Genomic DNA, 24,562 nt, shown 5'->3' with positions numbered 1-24,562 from the left:
TTGACCGAAGTATTTTTTATATATTTTATTGTGAATCTATGAGTTTTTTTCGTTTGTAGAGTTATATTATGCTGTGTAAATAATAAAAAATAGTTAAAATAAAGTTTCGTTTGATTTTATATAGAAATATTCTAGATTGGTCCAGAGAGGAAAGAGAATAATCTTTTAACTTTGTTAACAGTGTAATTTAAAGAATTCAGCTTTTGTAAAGGTATAATTTTGAACAATCAATATTGAAATTAGTTGGGAGTAAGGTTACCAAACATCATAATAAATATGTTTGACATTAATTTAGGTCACCCGATTGACCGATTTAATCACTTTTGAAAAATCTCATTAATTTAAACTTAACGCCAACCAACAAGAAACTAATTATTAAATTACAAAAATCACTATGTGAAATTTTATATTTAAATCTAACATATATATATATATATATATATATATATAAAAGCTTGAACGAGGATAAATTTTTTTTCCATTTTTGACCTTTTTTTATAAGTAACTTTTATAATAAGGTAGATGACAGTGTTGTATTTTTCTTTTTCTATTTTTATGCTAATTGAAGAAGAAATGAGGTGATTTTATGAATTGATTAGGCAAATTAATTGTAACTTATGAATAACTAATAGCTCAAAAAAACTTAAAATCTTTCTAACTTCTAATAGCTCAAGAAAACCAAAAGTTGTGACTGATAAACAATTTTATAGCTAAGAAAATCTAGAAGTTCATCTTTTTAAATGGAAATAACTAATAATCCATTTAATTATTGATTCTCACACAAAATACAATGAGTGAACATTTGCGAATTCTTAAATATGGATGGCTATAAAACCCCCTTTCTACCTTGGAGTTTGCACACAATTTGGATAGTCTTCCAAGTAATAAAATATTTTAGTTACATGTAGTATGTAGTTTTCAGCTGTGGGTTGTTCGTTTCCTTGTTTTTTTTGGTTTTTTATGCTTTTATAGATGTGTTTATTTTAAAAATATATTTCTTGAAAATCTTTTACATTTCATCAATGTTTCTAGTTGATACATAAAACATGCACTTTAGAATATCTCCATTAGTTGCCGAGTGTTCGATCAACCTACTAACCCAGGGGCTAGGTTGATCAAATCGAAGTTACTGGGTTTGATCAAATAAATCCATAAACATCACTAAAAATGAAAGCATCCAATACGAGCAACCATAGAAAAAGATTCAACTTATAGAAAAAATATATCTTTAATTGATAGTATGTGATTTACGAAGTTATTGTTTTTTTTTAAAAAATTATCTCATAAATTGACATCTTTAAGAATATCTACATGTACTTACATAAAAAAAAAAAAAAAAAAAAAACTTTGGATTTACCATCCTCTCTTAATTTGTATTTTTTTATTCACTCATCAACTCTCTTTTTTAAAAGTTTCTAGAATTTAAAAGGGTAAACAGATGTAGTATAATGGAGAGGAAAATTAATAAAAAATTGTTAGGAAGAAAAATTCAAGTTAAACAATAAAATGAAAATGAAACACAAATATCATGTGCACGATACGTGTTGACAACTATTGTACTTTTGATAGATCAAAGATAAACTACATATTACAGATAGTAGTTCATCTAATAAAAATTTATTATGTTTATAAATATTTGAGTTTATTTTTACTGTATTTAAAAAAATCAAATTTTCTTTAGTGTAATAAAAGTATAAACTTATAATTTTATGTAAAATAGAAATTAAATATTTGAATAAAAGATCAGATGTTGAAATCTCGACTATGGAAGCTAAATGTTAAAAAGAAAAGAAATAAAGGGAGAATTGAAATGTCACGTGGTAGTTAAGAAAAGAGACCCCATTTTACCAAAGGCAAGTGGCAACAAAGGGCGACCGAGTTAATCTCATCTTCCTCTCTCCGTCTCATTGGTTTCATCGTCTTTCCCTTCCCTTCGCCACCTCCATCTTCGCCGGCGGACATTCCTAAGCTCTCTCTCTCTCTCTTCCTCTTCTTTCACTACAATCTCTTTTTCATTATCGAACCAGATTCATTTTTTTTCTTTCCATCTCATATCATCCAATGGCTTCCTCCGTTGCTTCAGCTTCAGCAGCTTCCGCAGTGGCCAAACCTCCCTCCACTACTCTGCCTCCTCGCACTTTCAACTACAACACCTCTCATTCTTCGCTCTCGTTTCGCCTACCCAACAAGCCCAAACTCCGAATCTTCACAAGGGTATGTGCTAATTCAAATTCTTTTTTTTTTTTTTTTCCATTTTTAACTAGAATTTCTATCTTATTTCTCCCAATTGTCGTCATTTTACGTGATGCGTTTCTGATTTACGATTCTCCTGCAAAAAATAATTTCTGGGTTGGTTTTGACTTTCGCTGGGTGTTATTTGGTTTTGTGATTTGGAAAGAATCTGGAAGAGTGTGTTTGGAGGGTTCTTTTGAATGGAATTCTTGGACTGTTTTGTTGTTATATGAAGTTCGAAAGCGATTTTAAAGAGTGAAAGAGACGTAGATTTGGTGTTAATTGGGTACATGTAGCATATAATTCAGGGGGCTATGTTACTGGAAACGTATGCAAAACAAACTCCTCCAACTATTGGAATGGCATGTAGTTTGAGAGAGAAGCAAGGATATCGTCAGAAGCTCCCAAATGATTAAAATCTTTAAAAGGGTAGTATGTATAGAAAGGGAAAGTGTCCTTTTTGGTGGTTGCTATAGTTTGTCACTAGTGATGTAAGCATATACCAAAGATATGTTTTTAAGTAGCTTTCGGGGTATTTTGTGCTTCCTTTTTCACAAATAGCCATGGTTCAGCTTCAGTGAAGTGTATTTCATCTCTGTCAATTGTCTATCAGATTCGAAATCCATCTGTCATAGCTTTTTAGGTAGAACAATGAATGAACTTTAACTTAATAACAACTGAATCTTTTGGTGATCTCAAGACTCGTTGTTTAGTTTACTTGAGATCCATTGTTATTTATTTGGAGTTTTGTCAATGCTAATGGTCATTGCATTGAACTATACCACTTCAGCTGAAAATCTATTTTCCATGCCATGCTGTTACCCTCTCATGATTAGAGCATGTGATATACGTAAGCTTATGTTGCAGGGGGTGCAGCCTGTTCGTAAGCATTCAACTTTTATTCAAGCACAATTGAACGAGGTATGCATGCTTACTTCAAATTCTAATTGTAAAAGGATTTGATTTTGTTGAAGTATTCTCTCCTTCCTAACGTGCTGTTCTTGAAGTTGTCTGTTTCATTGAAGGATCCTGTTGATGTACCTACTGTTGCAAAGATTACATCTGAATCTGATGTTTTAGCATCAGATGGAAGTGCTAAGCCATCGAGTGATCAATCTTCTAAAATTTTGGCAACGGAAGAGTCGATCTCTGAGTTCATTACTCAAGTTTCAAGCCTTGTCAAGTTAGCTAGCTCAATCTGTGAACTTTTTCTCTAAAGTAACCTACGTATGCATGTGGTATAACATGTTCTTTTACCTGCTCCCAGATTGGTTGATTCCAGAGATATTGTAGAGTTGCAATTGAAACAGCTTGACTGCGAAGTGGTAATTCGGAAAAAGGAGGCCTTACCACAGCCACCACCTCCTGCTGTGGGTCCAATGATGTATGCACCTCCACCGTCAGTAGCACAGTCAGCTCCTCCACCTATGCCTGCTGCACTACCAGCGCCTGCTTCTGCTTCAAGTGCACCATCTTCACCTCCGCCTGCCAAGTCAGCCACATCCTCCCTTCCAACTCTTAAATGTCCTATGGCTGGAACATTCTACCGTAGTCCGGGACCTGGAGAACCACCATTTGTGAAGGTAAATTTTTATGGCCAATGCTAAATAGTATTTCATAAATCAATTTATTTGAATTGTTCTGCTGCAACATCTATTTTGATTGTAAATTTGTTTTTGGGTATATTTGTGGAATTCTTCACATAGGTTGGCGATAAAGTTCAGAAGGGACAGGTTTTATGCATCATTGAGGCCATGAAATTAATGAACGAAATAGAAGTAAGATTTCCCACCTTCATCCACTTAAATCTTATGAATATGAAAAGTTATTTTGAATTTTACAGTTGATAGAGTCGATCCATATTCTACCATTGCTTGCTAACTCACTGTCTTCCTTCAGTTTTATGCCCCGTTCCCTGTTTGTCTTTCTAACAGTATATTCTATACTTACCATTGTATTGTCTATTGATGAGGGAATGTACTTGAACCACTATCAGATTCACATAGTTCACGAATTTTACATTCACTGTTTATAGCGGCCTCATTATGGATGAAACAATCACTAAATACACAGGAAAGATGGAACAATAATCCACTTATTACAAGTTAACATTCATGAAAACAATATACGGGGAACAGAATTAGATCAGACCATTTTAGTTTGCTTCTTATTCTTCCATGTGAACAATTTACCTCACAGTATATATGTGAATCAGGGTAAATCTCCTATTAGTCCTGCCAATCCACAACTTATATTTGGTTCTTTGATCATTTCTAGTGATTCCATTTATTGATCAACGAACATTCATACAACAATGTATAAACAACCACAAAGGGAACTTACACAAAGGTGTTCCCACTGGCATTAATTACAAAAGGAGTAGAAAAAGGGAGAGAAGGAAGAGAAGCATCAAGATGAAACCCTGAAGTGAATAGCCTCCCACACATGATCTCAATCCTCTCCATTTTAAAAAAGTTGACTGTTTCTTTCCTTCCTAATATCCCAAAATGCATTGATGGCTGCAATCCAAATAAATCTTAGCTTTATGATTCATATCCAAACCATAAAGCTTTTGGTCCAAGGACCTAACACCATCCGTATGGGAGCACCAAGAGACACCAAAAGGATTAAGTAGATTAGTCCACATTTTTTAGCTAAAGTAGAACCAGAAAAATATATCCTCCTCATTCTTAACGCATAAATAAGCAACAGTAGTGGACAGGCAAAAGAGTGAGCTTAAAAATACAAAAGAACACATACATACGAAAAACTGAACCTACAAAAGATAGAGTTAACTTGATCGAGGAGGAAACGATATTATTAGAGTTTCAATGTAGGACTATATTATGTTAAATCACAACTAAACCCAAAGTTTAAGTTCGATGGGTTGCAGATGGAAAATTTTAGGAAGTATGTTTACATATGTTTAGAAGTTCAGTAAATTTGTAACACATTTTAATTTTAGAAGTTACATTATTTTATGAAGTGTATATCGCAATATATTACATAAAAAGAGGTAATAATATGCCCATGATGAAGGCATACATTCGACCATGGACATCTGTTCTGTCAATTGAACTTGAGAATAGTTTTGTTGATTCCGGCTTTGAATTCCTTGAATGTTGTTATCGAGCCACCCTTAAAGTTAATATAGAGTTGAGTAATGTCTCGTTGTCAGCTACTACTCAGATCACTAGTTTTAGTCACAACATATGCTAATGTTTGCTCTTTAAAAAAAATTAATCTTCAGGCTGATCGATCGGGGACCATAGTCGAGGTTCTTGCAGAGGATGGGAAGCCTGTTAGCGTTGACACGGTAAGTGGTTCGAACGATTACAGTTAATTGTAATGAATAGATTAACTCCACATTATTTGTTTTCTTGGATTCATGGACTTATTACTGTCCTCTGGTTTCTTTGCAGCCTTTGTTTGTCATTCAACCTTAGACTAATCCTGTTTCGAATACAAGTGACGAGTTAAGCAGATGAGATTAAGATGAGTTTGGGAAGCAAATTGAGTTTCCAAGGAAGTTTCGGTTGTGAGTTAGTTATGGTAGTGTCTATTTTTATCCCTCTTCTTTCTTCCTTTTTCCTCTTTAATTGAGTGTAGACAGAGAGATATTGTGTTGATAAATGTCAATTCCTTTTACCAGTTTTTGTGGGAACTTTCATCCTTCTTTGTGATATCTGATATAAATATATTTATCCTTTAATAAGAACTGCTTATTTGGTACTTTCTTTTAGTTGAACCCCGTTTGTAATTCCACAAATTGAAGTTCTTCATCTAGTAATGCTTTTTCCACATCAATTTTGAGTGAATAATCCACCTCCCCCTACATCTTTCTATTAAAATACTTTGAGATGGAAAAATTACAATTTCACTTCGGAATTCGATTTGTAGGCTTCACATTTTGAATTTTTGGCATCAATAGTGATGAAAAATCCATGTAGATGTAAGTCGGTAGAGAACCTTTTAGTGCGATAAACTCGGGTGAAAAATCTAATCTTGCAATGCACTATTTACTTCAACATCAACATCGGTTGTAGCAAATGATTTAACAAAGAAATGTAAATGCATTAGGCAGTGGTCAGATCCCAACAAGGAAATTTAAATGCAGTGTGTATGGATCACATCCCTATTAATTATCAAGATCTTGCATGGAACTTCAATTTGCATCGACTTTTTCAGAACAATTCATTCCATGGTTCCAAAAAGCAATCCATCATTGTTTTCTCTTAGGTTAGGTGTTTCAAAACAGGTCTGTTATAGAATCTCCACGTTTAGTTCGATTTCTGAAACTCCATACGGATGAATTTTAACGTCTTTAGACTAGAGGATCTAAATTCCTAACATATTTCATAACCATATGAACTAAATTTGTAACTTAACCAACCATAAACAACAAATAAACAGAAAAATGGCCCATGGTTGTAAAGCATGTGTTTCTGGTAATTTATAATTTGTCTAACAAGGTAATTTCATGTCTGTCGTTTACCCATTGACAAATTTTGACACAACCAAAGAAATTAATAATAATAATAAGAAGAAGAAGAAGAAGAAATAGACATATGCACCCTCAGCTCTATTCTATTATAATCTAATCTAAACCTAACCTTGATTACCATACGTCTCCACGACAGCTTAGATGAATAATCTTTAGTTCTTAAACACTGAAGTTCTACGATTCCATCGCCTTCATAAGAAATGCCGTTTCTAAAGCTGATTCTTTACAGTGCAAATACCTGTTTTCCTCCACTATGTCTATTGTTAAATTGAGAATTACCGGACGTTTTGGATCATAAATACTATAATCCCGTACTCGAGCAATCCACTTTGCAGCTTCCCATACCCCAAATCTGTGCAACACAAACAAAAAGATTGAACATCGCATATGAACAATAAAACTAGACGAGTATACGATATGATCGGAAAAGAAAAATGAAAACAAGCTGAAATATGAAATGTTAATATAAGCCAAGTACAATATCCTGAACACCTGTACAAACCGATTGTCTTCTCTAAGTAAGAAACATGGACAAGGATGCAACTATGACATATTCAAGTATATGAACTTTGACTAGCAGCAGAAAAGACGATTACCTTGTATTAAAGGAAGAGGTTATCAAGACAGCAGGATATGCGACATCCTTCTGTATGTTATCATAGGGAGAGTATCTGCGTATTGCATGAAAATCATCTTCATTTCCAGGGTATCCAAACTCTTCGTAGTCAGCAGGAGTTAGTGGTATAATGGGATTACGGAGCGTGCTTATTGGATCTAGAAATGGAACCTGGAACAAAATGGAAGATTTAGTGAAACAAAATGAAATAAGACTAAATTTAGTCATACTTTTCTTAAGGAAAATTCTTCTAAAACAAGCAGAGGAGGCAGAAAGAAGAAAACAAATTGATCATAGTAAAAGAGTAGAGTCTTTAGATAAGGAAATCCTTCCATCCAACTTCATAAGTAACATAGAATGCAACTAGTGTGCAAAAAAATAAATGAAGAAAGAAAGAAATGGAAGCATACTTTCAAAACAGCAGCTCGAAATAATTCTGGGCATTGATTGATGGCAGAGGCAACCAAAAGTCCTCCAGCGCTATAGCCCCAACCAGCAAGCTTCTCCTCATTTACAATCTTTCTTTCAGCAAGGAATTTTGCACATGAAATATAATCTTGAACTGAATTGAACTTTTTTATACGCCTACCATCTTGATGCCACTTCTTACCCCCTCCGCCTCCACCTCTGGAAGCAAAGCATCAACTTATATTTCAGGGCCAAACAACAGGAAATGACATGTCAAATTCGAGATAAAAAAGTTTTGATGGAATCTGAATAAATTATAACTATCATATGGTGAACGAAAACAATTTCACGAGCAAGCTGTCTAGCAGCATCACCAAATCAATAAAACAAAGGGCCAAGGCACACAGAATAGCGGGAAGTACAAATGCTTACAAACCTAACATCAGCATATGCAATGACCCAACCACGATCAAGAAGGCTTTTTAACTCACTACGCCACCGTTTGTCAAGTAGCTCACCATAAGCTCCATGTACATGAAGTAATCCAGGGTTTTCATTTTCTTTTTTACACTTGTAAGAGTATATGACGGTTAAAGGAACCAAAACTCCATCATCTGATGAGACGTTGTAGTGTTCACAAGCATAGTATTCAGAAAGGCTGTTCCACATCTGTTCATCATCAAAGTTGGCTTCACCCATAGAGTTCTCCAACGCATTAGATATTTCTCTTGATCCTCCAGCAGAGAAAGTTGTTCCATAAAGAATTCTTGTTCTTTCATGAAGAATGCTTTGCTGCTGGATGATATTCCATTTCCCATCTGATAGGTTATAATCAACTACAGCATCAGGCATCTGTTTGATATATAAGTAAACATTAATGGACAGCATACGGTCAGACAGACATCCGTCCTGAAGTCTAAATATGTTAAGTTCTTAGAATCATTACATTCCAAAGGATAAGTTGCTAAGCCAGCGCTAACATGGGTAATAGCTCAAGAACATAGAGAGAAACAGAAACCTAGGTTTACAATTACGAAACAAGTTGAGATGCAAACAGCAAATAGACAACTTTACATAGGTAAGAAGGTAAGAAAACCCCAAGTTACAGAAAAGAAGGAACTGCCTTTTGGAGAACTGAGACAAAAACTAAAAAGGGGAGGGGGATCGTTTAGCCTAAACATCTTTTGTATGGCTTACAATATAGCCTATTTCTGTATATCCTTAGATAGTTCATTTGACTAATGAAATTATTTCATGTCCAAAAAATTATCCATCATAAATTTGTGCCACAACCACCAAACAGTTATAGGCAACACTATTCGCAAAAACAATCTTAAGAATAAATGACCGGCAGAAATCCACATACCACAGGCGACGAAATAGTAAATCGCATCGTTGATGAATAAAAATCATAATTTGGTCCCGAGGAAATCTGAGATACATGCTTTGGAAGAGGCAGATATTGTAGTTCAAGTTCTTTGAGATTGATCGGTCCCTGGCACATTGAAAGTGGCAGATGAAGGAATAAGTACTGGTAGTCAAGGGCCAGCTTAATTGTATGGTAACTGTAGCTGCTTATTGTATGCAACAGGAGCCATAGATAGTCCTAAGTCCTACAGTTCCGGAAATCAGACCTTTCGACCAACAGGTAAGGGTAGACGAACAGCACAGAGTCTAAATTTCCTGCCTTCCCTAAGTATAAGCACCAAATGTGTGTGGCTGAAATCAACATCCACGATCACCAAGTCGGGGTCATCAACAAATACATGCTGCACTACATCAGAAAATTGGTTGTTTAAGAAAATGTTTTGGACTAAGAACTGCCAAAACAGAAAAGAAAAACTGCATTCATTGCAATGTTGAAATTTTTGGATCATTCAGAGTAACAGGATCAATAAGGAAAACAAGTCCCAATGAACAAAACCAACCTCCCATGTTCGTGAGGTAGAGTCAACCTTAAGGGGGCTTCGAAGAAGATAATGAGAATCAACGGGTTCATGACCTTTACTAGCATCCGTAAACAAATAAAGATCTCCAAGATGATGTTCCACTATGCAATGGGTCAATTTTTCACACTCCCAAATTAACTCCATACCCGATAATGGATCAGCAGCATCAATTAGAAAGACCTGAAATGGGGGGCAATAAAAGTATAATTTCAACTGACTACAAAACTAAGAAGTTCTTCAGATATCATACTTACCTTGGAAGATGTAGGAGAGAACCGATTAACAGTAACAAAACGAAAGTCTTTTGTGTGTCGAATGTAAACATGAACATCGTCATCTTGTTCTTCAAGAAGCAAAGTATCTTCATCGATTGATCCAATCATGCTACAATACAACCTAATGAAAAAAAAGAATACAGGAACAAGCACATTCCATCTCAACTTCACAACCATATTCAACATGGAAGGGGTAAAAACACTTATAAGGAGGAACTGTGCATGGAAACAAATGTACCAACCTACATGGTCTTTTATTTTGATCGGTGACAACATAGAGCAATGACTGACCACCTTTGGCCCATGCCAAATTAGAAACTCGATCAACTTGAGGCTTACTACATAAAGAACCAGAACTCAAATTCTTTACAGATAATCTGAAGTAGTCATTGTCCTTGTCATACATAGTATATGCAATAAACCGATGATCTGGAGACACTTCTGATAGTTCCTCATACGCATAACCTACCATAATAATTAAGAGGATGAGATTTAACATGTTCCAAACACAAAGGGGAGAGTACAAGATGACCATGCAGGGGGAAAAAAATCAGAAATCCAAGCTCTTTTTCTTGCAGACAATTGTTTCGTTTCATATTATGAGATAAACAAAATTATTGTGCTGCAAGAAATAGAAATCTCTCATTCCCCACAAAAGAAAATTTTGAACCAAAGGAAAAAAAAGAATAATGCAAAAAAAAAAATGTAACAACAACCTCCGAATCTCTCAGCTTCTTGATTATAATCAATCAACTTCTGCTCAATTTTCTGGCCAGAAACATAATCAAATCCAGCAGAAGGAGATTTGTTGGAAATAAACTCATCATGTAAGCTCGCTAATCTGCGGCAGAGAACAGGATATTGCTTTTCTTCTTCAACTCTTCGATAATACAACCTGCGGCGATTGACATTCGCCTTCAAAGAGATCAACAGTAGTTGAGGTAAAGAAATCGATTCTTATCGACATATATCAACAATAACACAAAGAGTTCACAATTAAAAAAAAAAAAAAAAAAAAAAAAAAAAAAAAAAAAAAACCCTACCAAGGTCCCCAGCGAAGTGGAGGAGTTGAGAGTTCAAAAGCCAAGCGAGAAGCCATTTCAGACTGAAGCTTACTCTGAAGGCGTTCTGTCCCGCCCATTACAGCCTCCGTATACTTCTCCTCCTGCTCCATGTAAACGTCCATATGGCGCATCGCTACCTTGTCGTTCAAGCTTGACATCCAACTGTAAGGATCCTCCCAAGTGATACCGTGCATTGTGAAGCTCTGTGGCTTTTTTGGAGGCTTCGGCGGCGCCGGCGGTGATGGCGGCGCCGGTGTCTTTGGTACTTTGTAGTGGAGGCATCGCCGGAGAGCGAAATGAATATTAGTGCGACGGTGGCGGAGGGCTGCGCGAAGTCGGTTCATTGCCGGGGAAATGATAGTAGATGGCGTTGAGGGCGGGCAGAGTTTCTCCAACTATTGCCCTTAGCACCGGTTGTGGTTGGGTCCGGTTCGATTTGATCGATCTTTTAGTAAACCAAAATGTAATCTACTAATGTTTTGTATGAAGAATAATTATAACAAATTAATACATTAAAGTATACAAATTTTGAAGGTTTGAGGTTAAACGTTCCCTCGCGGATAAAAGTAATCTCTACTTCAAATGTAATACCCGAAATGAATATTTTCAAAGCATACAAACTTAAATGAACAAAAATACGTTCAAAGTACAAAGATCAAAATGAATCAACGATAAAAGTAAATAAAATTAAGTAGTATTTTAACCAATATAGATTTTAAAATTCTACCGTCAACTATTTTCTACAAATTTTGCATGACATATTAAACAACATAGGATGAGAAATTATTAGTTTTAATCCACATGTTTGTTGTTAGGATTACGAGAGGGTCAAATCTGTCACCAATTAATAGACAAACTCACTATTTCTTAGGTTATTTTCATCGTATCTCTATTCTCTATTGATTTCAATGTGAAATAGAAATTAGAATATGAAATGAGGTCGTAATAGATTAATCAAATGTTTAATTGTGGATGAACAATAAAAAATAAACCAATAAAGTAAATAGGAAGTTAGGAACGCACAAATATTTAGACTAAGTTATACAAAATACCAAAGTAATGTAACTAGCGAATGACTCGAAATTAAAACTCATATATAACAGTTATTTATAAGACCGTTACATAAACTATCGCGACGATCGAAATATAAAAAGAGACTTTTTCATATTAGATAAAATAAATTTAAACAATTAGGTACATTGTACAAAATTATTTACTTTTGCAAAAACGGCAGAAAAAAGTCCAACCCAAATAATACATATGATACACATGTCTCGATATACTACTAATATACACTTGTACACTACTGATATTCACTTTAATACATTTGATACATGTGATATATAGACGATACACACTTAGGTCACTTAGGTGTATCAAGTGTATATTAAGGGGTATGTATCAAATGTATCACTTGGGTTGAACTTGTATCTCTCTAATATCAACGAAATGGAAAAAGTGTTTACAAACCTGCAAATCCCTTTAACTCAAACGGTCACCCATTATAATTTCTCATATAAAAATTAATTTGATACAAGTATACTAGTAACCATAAAGTTTGTGATTTGAATCATTTGCGATCATTTATTATTAAAAAAAATAAACTTAGTCATAAAACAAAAACAAAAGTATCACAATATCTATTCTCGATAGATTCTAAAATATTTTTGGTGGTTTGCATTAAATTTATTAATAAAAAATAAAAGAGAAAAATAAAACTTCCCAAAATTTATGTTTTCTTAACCTATTCCAGCTTAATGGGCCTTGGCCCAATTTCTTCCATATTGAAAGCCTGTGACTTGTGGGCTAAGTTTAATTTCTTTTTAAAACTATTCTATGGGAGATTTTCGTATGGGAGTATTTAAATCATATGTAAATATCGATTTGATAGTTTTTTTTTGGTAAGTGTCATAGTTAGTTCTTAATTAATTAAGATTTGATTATGGCTTAATTGGACTATTTTTAACTATTTTTAACCATTATTTCTATAACGTAAGACAAGATTTATGTGCGTAGAGAGCATAAAATTTAAGTAAATAAAAGTTTTGGGTTGAAAGAAAAAGGAAAAATATGGAAATTATAAAAAGTAGAACATTGAAAATGCTACATCGCCCTATGTAAGAAAATCATATTGGTGCATGAACAATATATATTTTCATATGAAACGACTATATCATTTGTTTGCAATGAAGACCATAAAATTAGAAAAAAAAAAAATTGAATTGAACTAATATATGGTCGTTAATTACTAGGAATGGAGAAAAAACGATAAATTTTCTTGATTTGAATGTTGGGGCCATGAAAAATTTCCACCATATAATGCATGCCAACAAACCTAAATATAAATACCAATACGAACATAACTTTTGCTCGTTAAGGCATGCATTCCATTTTTTTTAATTTAAACGTTCAAATATTCTTCTATGTTTATTGTACTCGAACAACACATTTTGAAAACTAAAAAAAGACAAATGTACACGCACAAAACTTTAATTATCTTATTTATTAAACTCCACTAAGAAGAAGAATGTCTAATTAGGAAATAATGTATTACAAGGATTTACCGGATAAATCTAGTGATTAAAAGTCTAAATTATTTATTCACTTACGAAAATTAGAAACTTAATCGATAAAAATTACAAAAATTACATTATATAACGTTATATTTTTCAAACAAAATATGAACGAGAGTGCAAATCATTCCATTAACAATATTTCATGCTTTAGTACGATACGATCATCCATCAAAAGTCTTCAAAGACGTAACCCTCAAAGTTCACGGATCTAAATAAGAATTTCAACACTAATAGGAAAAAAAAAAAGAATAGAAATTAAGTATCAATAAACGAGAGTTAAAACATCACATCAACAAAAACGTCGGCGACGAGAAGTCGACGGATATTATCTTTCTTTTTCTTCTTCGTCAACTTAAGTATATATAATAAAAATATGGATTTGTCAATGAAAACCGAATAGATGGGACGAAATAATGGTGGGAGAGATCAATAAGAAAGAGAGAGGGAAAGGGTTATATAAAAAAAGATGATTAGCAAAAACCAATGACTATGTTGGAGGGAATGCAGCAGAGGTACGTGGAAAACAGACATCCATTTAATAATAAAAATCTTATATATATATATATATATATTATAATATTGTACTATGAAAAGTAAATAAACCAAGAGAGAATTAAACATTTATAAATAAAATAAAATAAAATGATGAAATCCTCCCAATGGTGAGAGCAAATCTATATGAACCAAATTGATGATGATTGGTCACGAGCCAACAACAAGATAAAAATTGTGAAATATTAATGAAGAAAGAGTTTCTTGAAGACTGACATTTGACGGGAAATTTGAAACCATCATACCCTTCTTTATTATAATATATAATATTTGTCACATAAATATTAATTATACTTCTTTTAAGTACATGTGACAAAATCAATGTATGGATTAAATCGAATACTTATATTTAATTAATAACACGAGTTTACAAATTCCTATGAAAAGAAAAATATTTGTGGTTTTTCTCTAGCTATTCTCAACTTTCTAGAAAATCAAAAAACCCTTTTTATGCAAACAAGTTTGGGATTTCCTTTTTTTTTTCCTTCAAAATTACAAACAAGTTTGGGGTTCCTTTATGCAAAATTAAGAATCAAGGGTTTTGCCTTTTATTTGGTAGACAATGAGAGAGATGGTAGAAGGGCATTTTGGTAATATAGTATCGTGTTCCTCTCGTTTTGTATTTTGACTCAACTTTACTTTCATATGTGTTTTGTCAAATCAATATTGTACATTAGTTCGGTTTTTTTTACTTGTCATACGAACACATTTAAGTGATAGTACTGTTTGTGAATTTCCATAGACTGTACTATACGTTTTGTTATTCAACTTTACGATACTGCAACTTCTAACAAGTTACGATATTTTAACACAGGTCTCTTTTATTTTTGTATTTAAAAATATTTAATTTTGTCAAGCTAAGTCTATTTGAACGTATGTTTGTTCGACCCTAAATTTTAAAAGAAAATAAATTTGATAGTGTATTTTTTTAATTTTATATTTTTTAAAACATCAACTATTTTTCTAAAATGCAAATTCCAAACAAAACAAGAAAATCTTTAATTATATGAAATAACATAAGGAAAAAAAAAACTATTTTAATTTTACAAATACATGCATGAATAACTAAAAGCGACATATATAGTAATATTTTGATATAAAAATCATATGCTAGAGAGAATGAATTTGATATACACTAGTTTTAGAATATACGTGAGAATCAAATCTTTAAATCGAAGTTGATAATACATAATAGGTTTTTGTTAACGAAAGAATATAGAGTTAATTATTATTCTTTTACCCTGTCCACAATAAAACCCTTTAAAAACAAATCTTTTTCTATCGTCGTTTTATTAAAATTTTCATAAGCTTAATTCTTACGAGATTACAAATTAGATCATTTATAATACATCGTATATTTAGATTAGTTGGGGTGTATGTAAGTGAAAATAAGAATATAAACCGTAGAAGTAAATTAAATATGGGAAAAGTGAAATGATGTGGATTAAAATTCTAAAAACACCAAATCTCGAGGAAATTAAATCCTAAAAATAGCAAAGGATGCAAAGACCAAAGATGGAAAACATCGCCATGTCGGAAGGAAACATGAAGCCACTATTTTGGACCGTAGGATTCCATGTAATCAACGGCTCCCACAGGTCCTACGTGGCCGAGCCGATGGAGCGTCTCGGTTGCCGACAAGGAGTACATGGATCCACGTGGGATCACGAGGACCGTGGGGACCACTTGGAAGCGCACGTGTCAACCACCGACGTCCCATCCAGTTGACCGTAGATTGCGGGATCTTTGTACGGACTTTTTTTTTCTTCACCTTTTTATTATTTTCCCTTTCCCCTCTCTTTGTGTGTCCCCCCAGCTCTCTGGGCCTTCCCTTCATCCACTCTCCAATTTTCTTTCTTTCTCTCTTTTCTTTTTTTCTTTTTAATTATTATAATTAATTTCTTTTAGTACAAATTGCCACGAAAATGTTTGAAATTTTTGTTATTTTAAAGATACTTCATGCTTTTTCAAAATTATTTAATACAAGTGTACCCTTTTGATGATTGGGAGTTGTGTTTATTATGTTCTTGAACTTTTAAAAATATCAAATGAATCTTTGTGTTTAAGAGATTTATAACCTTTTCCTAAGATCTTATATGTCTAATAGACTCTATAAATATAAAGATTGAAAAAGTTTAATACTAGTCAATCAATTAAATATGAATTTAAACCACTCAAACATACAATTTTTTTTAGTTTTGTGTATTAGTCAAAGAGATTATTTAAAATTAAACTTTTTAAAAAAATCTAATGTTTAGATGATAAATTTGTGATAAGTTTAAAAATTAATTTGAACAAATATAGTGTATAGGAACGCTAGTATTTTGCTATAATATTCTCTTTATACACTTTGGTTGAATTGATTATATGCTTTTTCCTATAAATTTTAGTAGATAATTGAACTAATAACGACTTATCATAATTCGAAAAGTATGATACTAATTGTTGAATTTCCTAAATTAAATTGACGTCAATCCAAAATAAAAATTAGGTTTAAATGACATTTTGATCGACAATGGATAAAAGATAGGAAAAACTTGTTCGTCCCTTAGCCACAAGTTCAAGCATTCCACAATACAAAGTTGATAAGATCAAATCTCTCTTTTCATTATTGAGAGTACGAACATTATATTAGTTAAGCTACGTTCAATTTTGACAAAAAGAAATAAATAAATAAATAAGTGAATAATATTTTGGTGATTTAATCTTTAAATATTTAATTGGTTGACATTGTATAATGTTATATATATACACACATGTTCGTGAGCAATTTTGTAACTAGAAACCCTAACTCGTATGGTTTATTTTAGTATGCACAATTTATGGCATTCTTCAGGCATTGTTAGATCTAAATTTTATGTAAAAATATTTCATACTAATAAATACGTTAGGTTTGTCCCGACGTGGTAGATCTTTGGAAAACTTTTATTTATTTTAAATTAACACCATTACAAATATAATATTTTATGTCAATAAAAAAAGAAAGAAAATTGAAAAAGTTTGAATTGGTATAAGAAAAAGAAGCCTTTTTCAGGTAGGGGACTTTACATAAACAATAATACATATAAAATGAAAATTATTGAATATGGAAAAATTGGAGTTCCAAATTCCCACACGTAGTCATTTCATATCATTGCCTAAAAAGAACCAAACCTAAAGCTCAACCCTAGCAAAAAAAAAAAAAAAAAAAAAAAAAAAAAAAAAAAAAAAAAAGGAAAAGAAAAAGGAAAGTTTATATAAATTGTCTATCAACTTTTATGTGTATATAGTTAATTATGATCACTAATTTCATTTCATGAACATAAGAAATATTTGGAGTTGCATTACTTCGACATTACTTCGACATCGAGGTCAAATGTTTGGTCATTTAATTTATCTATATCATAAAGTATAAAAAGACCATATTTACAATATAAGTTCGAATAATAATTTAGACGTAATCATATTGATTTTTTTAATTTTGAAAATAAAACATATTTCCTTGTTTTCATATTTATTAAGTAAAAGAGTTCAACTCTTATCTAAATTGCAAAAGTAAAAGAATATTTCTACATTTTAAAATTCTTTTGTATAAGTTATCAAATTCCACTTGATTTTTTAAAATTAAAACATTAGCTAAATTTAGGGGTGAGCATCGGTCGAGAGTTGGTTTTTCGATCGAACCGAGTAATAATGTCGATTTAGTAAATGTTCAAATCGATCCTTACTATAAAAGAATACAAACACGCCATTGTTTAATAGATTAGGCAGTTTAAGCCTTTTAATTTTTTTTCCGAATTGACATTGACCAAATTAGCCCACATCGTCTTTGATCACCTTCAATTCGGTAGGTTTTGATCGTTCGATTCGATTTTTTGGTTTGTCGTATTATCAAAAGTATATAGCAAGGTGATTTGCACATTTAGAAGGAAAAAAAAAAAAACCAAATTATGCTTTAAAAAAAGAAAGAAATAAGTTAGGAAAGAGTGAAATATATGTAACAATTTGGACTTTTAATGTTTCTGAAGATGGAAAATGCAAAGACTTTTCAACTTTAAAGTGTCAAATCATTCAAAAGGGAAAAGAGAAAACACATCTGATATGCTTCATTTACTTCTATCATAACTTTTTATACTCCAAATTGGGGCTAACAAAAATCATTCTCTAAACCAAATCTTTTCTTTTGTAGTTCTCTTTTTCTTTTTTCTTTTTTTTTTTCAATTTATAAAAAGTAAGGTTAATGACTTTTCCCATCCCAACCCTTTTAACTTGGACCAGTTTAATGCTACATTAAAAGAAATTAGAAACTCAATTGATAAGGGTATATTATTCAATTGACATACAAAAGAAAACCCTACTTTTTAATTTGGAATTGTCTTAGTTCTTATACTTCAATGAAATATATTAGAAAATCAAAGAATAAAAAAAGGTTTAAAATATTGTATTATATAATTTGATTATAGTTCGATTGGTTTAAACTTATATACACGATCAAAAAGTTAATATTTGATACTAACTTTCAATGTCTTCAAAAAAAAGAAATTTTTAAGTCATGTTTCGATAACCTTTTCGTTTTGTTTGTAAAAGCTAAATCTATTATCTCTAACTGATTTTTGCGTTAAGTTAAATTATTAGACAAATTTAAAACTCTAAAAACAAGTTTTAAAAAGAGAAATTGTCATTCAGTAGTAGCAAAATATTGAAACTATTTACAAAATATAACAAAAAATCATAAATAAACCCTAGAGAATTCGATGAATTTTGCTATATCTTGTAAATAGTTCTAATATTTTTGTTATTTTTCAAAATACCCCTTTTTAAAAAGTTAATTTATTTTTTATTTTTTAACTTTTTAAGCTTTTGCTTTATTTTTTTAACTAATAATAATAAGTAAATAATAAACCAATAAATTTAGAGACAAAGGGAAGTGTTTGTAAGCATAACGTTATAGGGAAAAGAAAATCATATAATTATAAAACAAAATCCTAATCTTTTACATTTAAAAAATAAACCCTAATCAATCTTTTCAAACTCTAATTAAAAACAATACTTTAAAACTAATTAATATATATATATATAGTTGCAAAGTATTTGTATATTTTATTTGTAAAACTTGAAAAAGAAAATTCTAATTATGAAACCCATTTGAAGAATTTGAGAGAAACAAAAATATGAATTTCAAAAACCAAAGACAGAAAATTAAAGGTTATTAAATATTAAACAACCCTATTCTCTATTCATCCCTCGAGCTCATATTTTTGCTCGTTGTATAATTAACACATTATGCTTCACTTCTTTGCTAAGATGAATTTCATATTATAATATATTGACATTTTTGTGCATTGATATTGATATTTTATAAATGCACCAAAATATTTATAAAATATATATATATATATAAAAAAAAAAGAAATTAGATTTTTCACAAACTAATTAGTTTGCCATTTAATTATAACAATGACCCATTATTATTATTCCATATATTTCCACCATGGCTATAAGTAGTAACTTTAAGAATAAAACTGTTTGAGTCCTTTCACTAACCAATAAATAAATAGTGGCATATCAATTCAAAATTTGAAATTTCAAATTTGAATACCTTTTCTAACAGTAACTTTTAATCACATATATTATGATACATGCACTAACATATCCAATAGGACCCAACAAAAGAGAAAGTCCTCATCCATTAAAATCTTTATTCAACTCAACTTAATTAATTCTTACACTTTTGTTGGATCTCTCTTCATGATCTACATTTCTCTTTTACGACCAACAACTCAAATTTTCAATCTAAATGCGAGAGGTTAGACATTTAGAGATGTGTCATTGAGATGTCTCTCGACACACCACTAATCTTCTTTCTTGTGATTTTTTTTTTAAAAAAATTGTGTTTCAAATTAAAATCAAGTTCTAAAAGTACTGAAATAACTGAAATAGTGTATTTTTCAAAAACCATGGTAAAGAATTAATTGCAAAAACTAAAAATTAATTAAAATCCAAATAATTGTGAAGTAACTTTTTGGTTTTTAGTTCTCTAGAGGTGGGATGAGTGATTCGATCAACTTATAATTCTATCGGTTTTGCTTTTAAATTTCTTGTTTTGTTTTTGAATAAAAATAAGATTTGTAAATTAAAAAATTTAGGATTTGATCGATAATTCAATTCTCTTACTTAAGAAATGTGAAACCACGATAAAGATGAAAAAATATCTAAAAAACCATCAAAATTATTGTAAAACTATGCCTTTGTATATGATTTTAGTAATCTAATCATAACGATCAAAATGCATATATAACATCAAGAGGATTAGTGAACAAAAAGGACATAATTAATTGAAATTTAGGATTCAATTTCAACCCAATAATTCATTTCAGTGTAGTTCTAAGTTTTAGTTCATCTTTTTGTTATAATAAAACTTTATTTCATAATTTCACCGTCGAAAATGGTTATTTAAGTGAAAGCTATAGATCATCACAACTTTATTGAAAGTCTCGCTCGATAATTATTTGATCTTTAATCTTTTAATTTTTTTTTAATGTATAAACCCTATTTTCATTATTTATTGAAAACAAAAAACAATTCACTTTTTAGAAATTTAATTTTATGTTTGAATTTTCTAAATATTCAAATGTGTAGTTAGGAAATATATAACATATAGTAGATATAGTAAGAAAAATTAACACAATTGTAAAAAAAACAAAAATCAAATGATTACAAAAAAACAAAGCCTAATTTCCCGAAAGAGTAAAGCGATAATCAAAATTACTCATAGAAAATGATTAAAAAATGACAAAGTAGAACAAAGCCATCATTCATAATAATTTAAACTTTTAGTACACATCTAAGAATATTGCATGATATCTATAGTATATAGTTTCTAAATTGTAAATTATAGTTGTTAAATATATCTTCTTAATTACACTTCCAACAAATTTAAATAGCATCACCCACTCCAACCAATCAAGAAGGTTCATACCTACTACGTAAAGCATAATGTTAATTGAATTATAATCGTAATTACCTCAATGATTAGGATAATTAGTTTTTTTCATCTGATTAATATTGTGTTAAAAGATCATATAGCTCACATAGGGGGAGTGTTTCTCAATTATTTCCAGACATGGGGGCTGTGGCTGTCTCTCTCTGTTTTTTTTTTTTTTTCCCTTTCCTTTATAATTTCCCCTATTTTGTAGACACAATTGAAAGGTTTTTCCATTTCAATTCAAACCCTAATATATACATAATAAGAAAATAAAAGGAAAAGGAAAAGGAAAAAAAACAAAAACAAGATATATATTAAATTTAGGGTTTTGTCTTTTTGCTTAATTGTATAGATCTTTAGAAAGATTGTGTTTTAAGACCAAAAACAACAACCCTAATAAATAGTTTTTGACTGTTTCTGTTTTCTTTTCTTTATTATCTGATCATGGAAGAGAGAGAGAGAGAGAGAGAGAGACCAAAAAAAAATAAAAGAAGCCCTAGAAATTCAACTACAGAAAACCCAGAAATTGAAAGAAAATTGATAAAGAAAAGAAAAAAAGTGATCATCTTTTTACATTAATTCGATTCATATTTTTCATTCATCACATTTCTTAATTCTTAAAACTCTGCTGTTTAATTTCAATCCATATATCTATAAAAAGCACTTAGAAGAACATATCATATTCTCAAAATTGAAAACCACTTAATTGATCAGATAGAGAATTCCTTTTTAAAAAAACCCACCCAAATTAAACCACACACCAAGTCCACCAAACCATCAATTCAATTTTCAAACTTCACTTCAAGATCAGGAAATTATGTTCTTCTCATCATAATTATATGCATTTTAAATCTTCAAAATCACCTCAGGACCAAAAGAAGGGTCTAATGAATGATATATAGAAATTAACATCATATCCAATACTTGTCTCAACAGTTCCTCTGTTGATCTTCAAAATCACTTCAACATCAAGAAAGAAAAAAACCATGATCTTTAATAAATAATATCTTAAAGAGAATTAACATCTTCCAATACTTCTAGTCATAATTATAAATATTTATCAAAAGAGAATGATAAGAACATAACTCAAGATTCGTCACAAGAGAAAAAAAAACCTTCAATTCCAGTTGGAGGTTCAAATCTCCATCTCGACATTTGCAATAATTCAAAAGTAAAAATAGAGAGATTGCAACAAATCTTTTCTCTCACACAAAATATTTATATAAAAATATATAGATATATATATATATATATATATAAGAAATTCAAGTGGTAGAATCTTGATGATGATCTTGAGTAGTAGTTGAAGAAGTATTAATTTTTTGCTTAGGCCTTTTTCTCTTCTTCTCATAACTAACACCTCTTGCTTTCGCTTGAAAATCACGAACTTCCCTTAAATACAACCGAACCGCTCTTGCTCCGAAAGGATTTCCCTCTGCCCGACCGCCGTTCTCTTCGTAAGCTGCCCGAAGCCGACCGATGAGAGCGTCTAAGCTGCCCCACGCTTGTCTCAACGGGCACGGACAGGGGGCAGGCGGGTTGGGAAGGCCAAAGAACGGACAGGTTTGGTTGTGTACTTTTGTCTTACCGAACTGATCTAAGTACCGGAGGAATTCCAGCACGTGAGCGCCGCTGCACATCTGAAGAGCCAACGGCGGCCGGTGGTTCCGGAGGTATTGACAAAACGTGTTCCAATCTCTCCTTTTCTGATTCTCGTACCGGCTTGGTGTGGTGGCAGAGGCGGCAGCACTGGTGGTGGCGGTGGGTGGTGTTGTAGTGGTGGTGGTGGTGGTGGGATTATCATTATTGGATGATGATTCTGAAAACAAATCCATTCTTTAATCGAAAAGATGAAAAATAGGGAGGAAAATGTTCGTAAAGATTGAAACTTTCTGTTATGGCCGATGTGAGAAAGATTTCATCTCTTAGGGTTTTGAAGAGAAAACCCACTTGTTATTTTAGGGTTTTTTTGTTTCAAAAGAGCAGAAACTAAGAAATGGGTTTTGATTTGCATGGCAAAAAGAGACGATCAAGAAGAACAACACAACAACGTAAAGAAGAAGATCATAAAGAGATTGACATCAATGATGATCATATATAAACATTGAAAAAGTTACAATTTATACATATACATATATTATATAGAAAAAATAACAGAAATTGCTGAAAGTATATAGCCCAAAATAGCTCAAAGTAACCCAAAATCCAAAAACTTGAATCAAAGTGAGTTCCTTTTAGAGTAGTGTTATTGTTATAGTGTTTCTTAGAAGAAGATAATAGAAGGGGGAAATGGGGGAAATTATTAGGGGATGAGAGAGGGGGGGGGGGGGGAATTTGTTATGAGGAGAGAGAAGAGAAAAGGGAAAGAGAACTGAGAGTTAAACAAACTATGAAGAGAGAGAGAGAGGGGGGGGGGGGGGGGAGACATGAAAAGTTGAAATGAGGAGTAAAGGGGTTAAAGAGTGGGAACAGTAGTAAATAGGCAAAGAGAGAAAAAAAAAATGACAAAAGATGAAGCAGTGAAAAGAGGTTGATGGTGACCATTGGTAAAAGGACACTTGGGGCTGTCACCCACTCACAATTTGGCGCGTCTACTAACATAACTCTGCTTAATGAGAGAGATCTTGGGGTTTGTTTTTGTTTTAACAAAGTACAAAGGGGTTTATACTTTTCTAGGTTGTTAAGAGGACACTTTGGGGGGGGGGGGGGGGGGGGGGGGGGAGGAGGAGTTTCATAATGATGTATTATAATTACTTCAAAACCTAGCCTTATTATACATTTCAAACAAAAATAATCAACGTTTTTAATTTGTTAGTACTATATTTTCTGACATATATGCACGTGTCTCTACCATAGATTATTTGTAATTTAAGAAAGATAATATTATCTCATAAACAAAATTGTTTCATTATTGTTTTCAATACGTTTAAGTTGGCAGAAAGAGTTTTGGATGTAGTAAAAGTTTAAATAGGACATGAGATATCAACTTGCTTTTTTTATTCTTTTTTCCATTATGAAAATAAGATATTTACGTTTTTTTTTTTTTTTTGTCTAGATTTTAGAATTGTGAAAGAAAATCAATATAACATGCAGTTTTTCAAGTTCAGAACCTAAACTCCCATTGTGATGATCAACATTAGGTTTATCTAAAGTTGAGTTTTTGTCAAGTAGGATCGATCAATATTTCACTCATTTTCCTTTCGACCTTCAGCTTATCGTCCCATAAACCAAGTTTATAATAAATATTTGAAATGGGTCATGGAACTAAGGTGACAAGTTCATAGCTTTATGTTAACATAAACATAAATTCATATAAATATAATTTTAATTAGTTGCATTAAATATTAATTATAAATCTACAATAATTCCATTATATTGTAGAAATTTATGTCCACTAACATTGTTTTAAAACTTAGTCCCAA

General features: G+C 31.6%; 3 protein-coding genes across 4 annotated transcripts; 1 reads left to right on the top strand and 2 right to left on the bottom strand.

Moving 5' to 3' along the window:
- The first annotated feature begins 1,818 nt into the window (after positions 1-1,818).
- LOC103496408 (biotin carboxyl carrier protein of acetyl-CoA carboxylase, chloroplastic) lies at positions 1,819-5,964 on the top strand. Of its 2 annotated transcripts, none has more exons than XM_008458243.2 (7): positions 1,819-2,214; positions 3,100-3,153; positions 3,240-3,415; positions 3,500-3,815; positions 3,939-4,010; positions 5,483-5,548; positions 5,655-5,964. In XM_008458243.2, exons 1-7 carry the CDS (start codon positions 2,062-2,064, stop codon positions 5,676-5,678), a joined length of 861 nt encoding a protein of 286 aa, XP_008456465.1. In that variant the 5' UTR covers positions 1,819-2,061; the 3' UTR covers positions 5,679-5,964. The 2 variants fall into 2 exon arrangements, with proteins under 2 accessions (XP_008456465.1, XP_008456473.1); XM_008458251.3 differs by having other exon boundaries at positions 1,822-2,214; positions 3,258-3,415.
- A 696-nt stretch (positions 5,965-6,660) lies between these two features.
- On the bottom strand, positions 6,661-11,485 carry LOC103496398 (uncharacterized). Its single transcript, XM_008458235.3, has 11 exons — positions 11,028-11,485; positions 10,701-10,879; positions 10,227-10,449; positions 9,964-10,105; positions 9,689-9,889; positions 9,395-9,529; positions 9,127-9,255; positions 8,197-8,612; positions 7,763-7,979; positions 7,333-7,523; positions 6,661-7,088 (listed from the first exon to the last, which is right to left on the bottom strand). Exons 1-11 carry the CDS (start codon positions 11,390-11,392, stop codon positions 6,911-6,913), a joined length of 2,376 nt encoding a protein of 791 aa, XP_008456457.1. The 5' UTR covers positions 11,393-11,485; the 3' UTR covers positions 6,661-6,910.
- A 10,699-nt stretch (positions 11,486-22,184) lies between these two features.
- LOC103496393 (protein LIGHT-DEPENDENT SHORT HYPOCOTYLS 2-like) lies at positions 22,185-23,544 on the bottom strand. The gene has a single exon (XM_008458229.3). The coding sequence runs from the start codon at positions 22,973-22,975 to the stop codon at positions 22,406-22,408; it is 570 nt and encodes a 189-aa protein (XP_008456451.2). The 5' UTR covers positions 22,976-23,544; the 3' UTR covers positions 22,185-22,405.
- Between the last annotated feature and the right edge of the window lie 1,018 nt (positions 23,545-24,562).

Source organism: Cucumis melo, chromosome 5 (genome assembly GCF_025177605.1).
Source record: "Cucumis melo cultivar AY chromosome 5, USDA_Cmelo_AY_1.0, whole genome shotgun sequence".
Taxonomy (NCBI): domain Eukaryota; kingdom Viridiplantae; phylum Streptophyta; class Magnoliopsida; order Cucurbitales; family Cucurbitaceae; genus Cucumis; species Cucumis melo.
The sequence above is the reverse complement of the archived record's forward strand: the minus strand, read 5'-3'. Positions and strand labels throughout refer to the sequence as shown.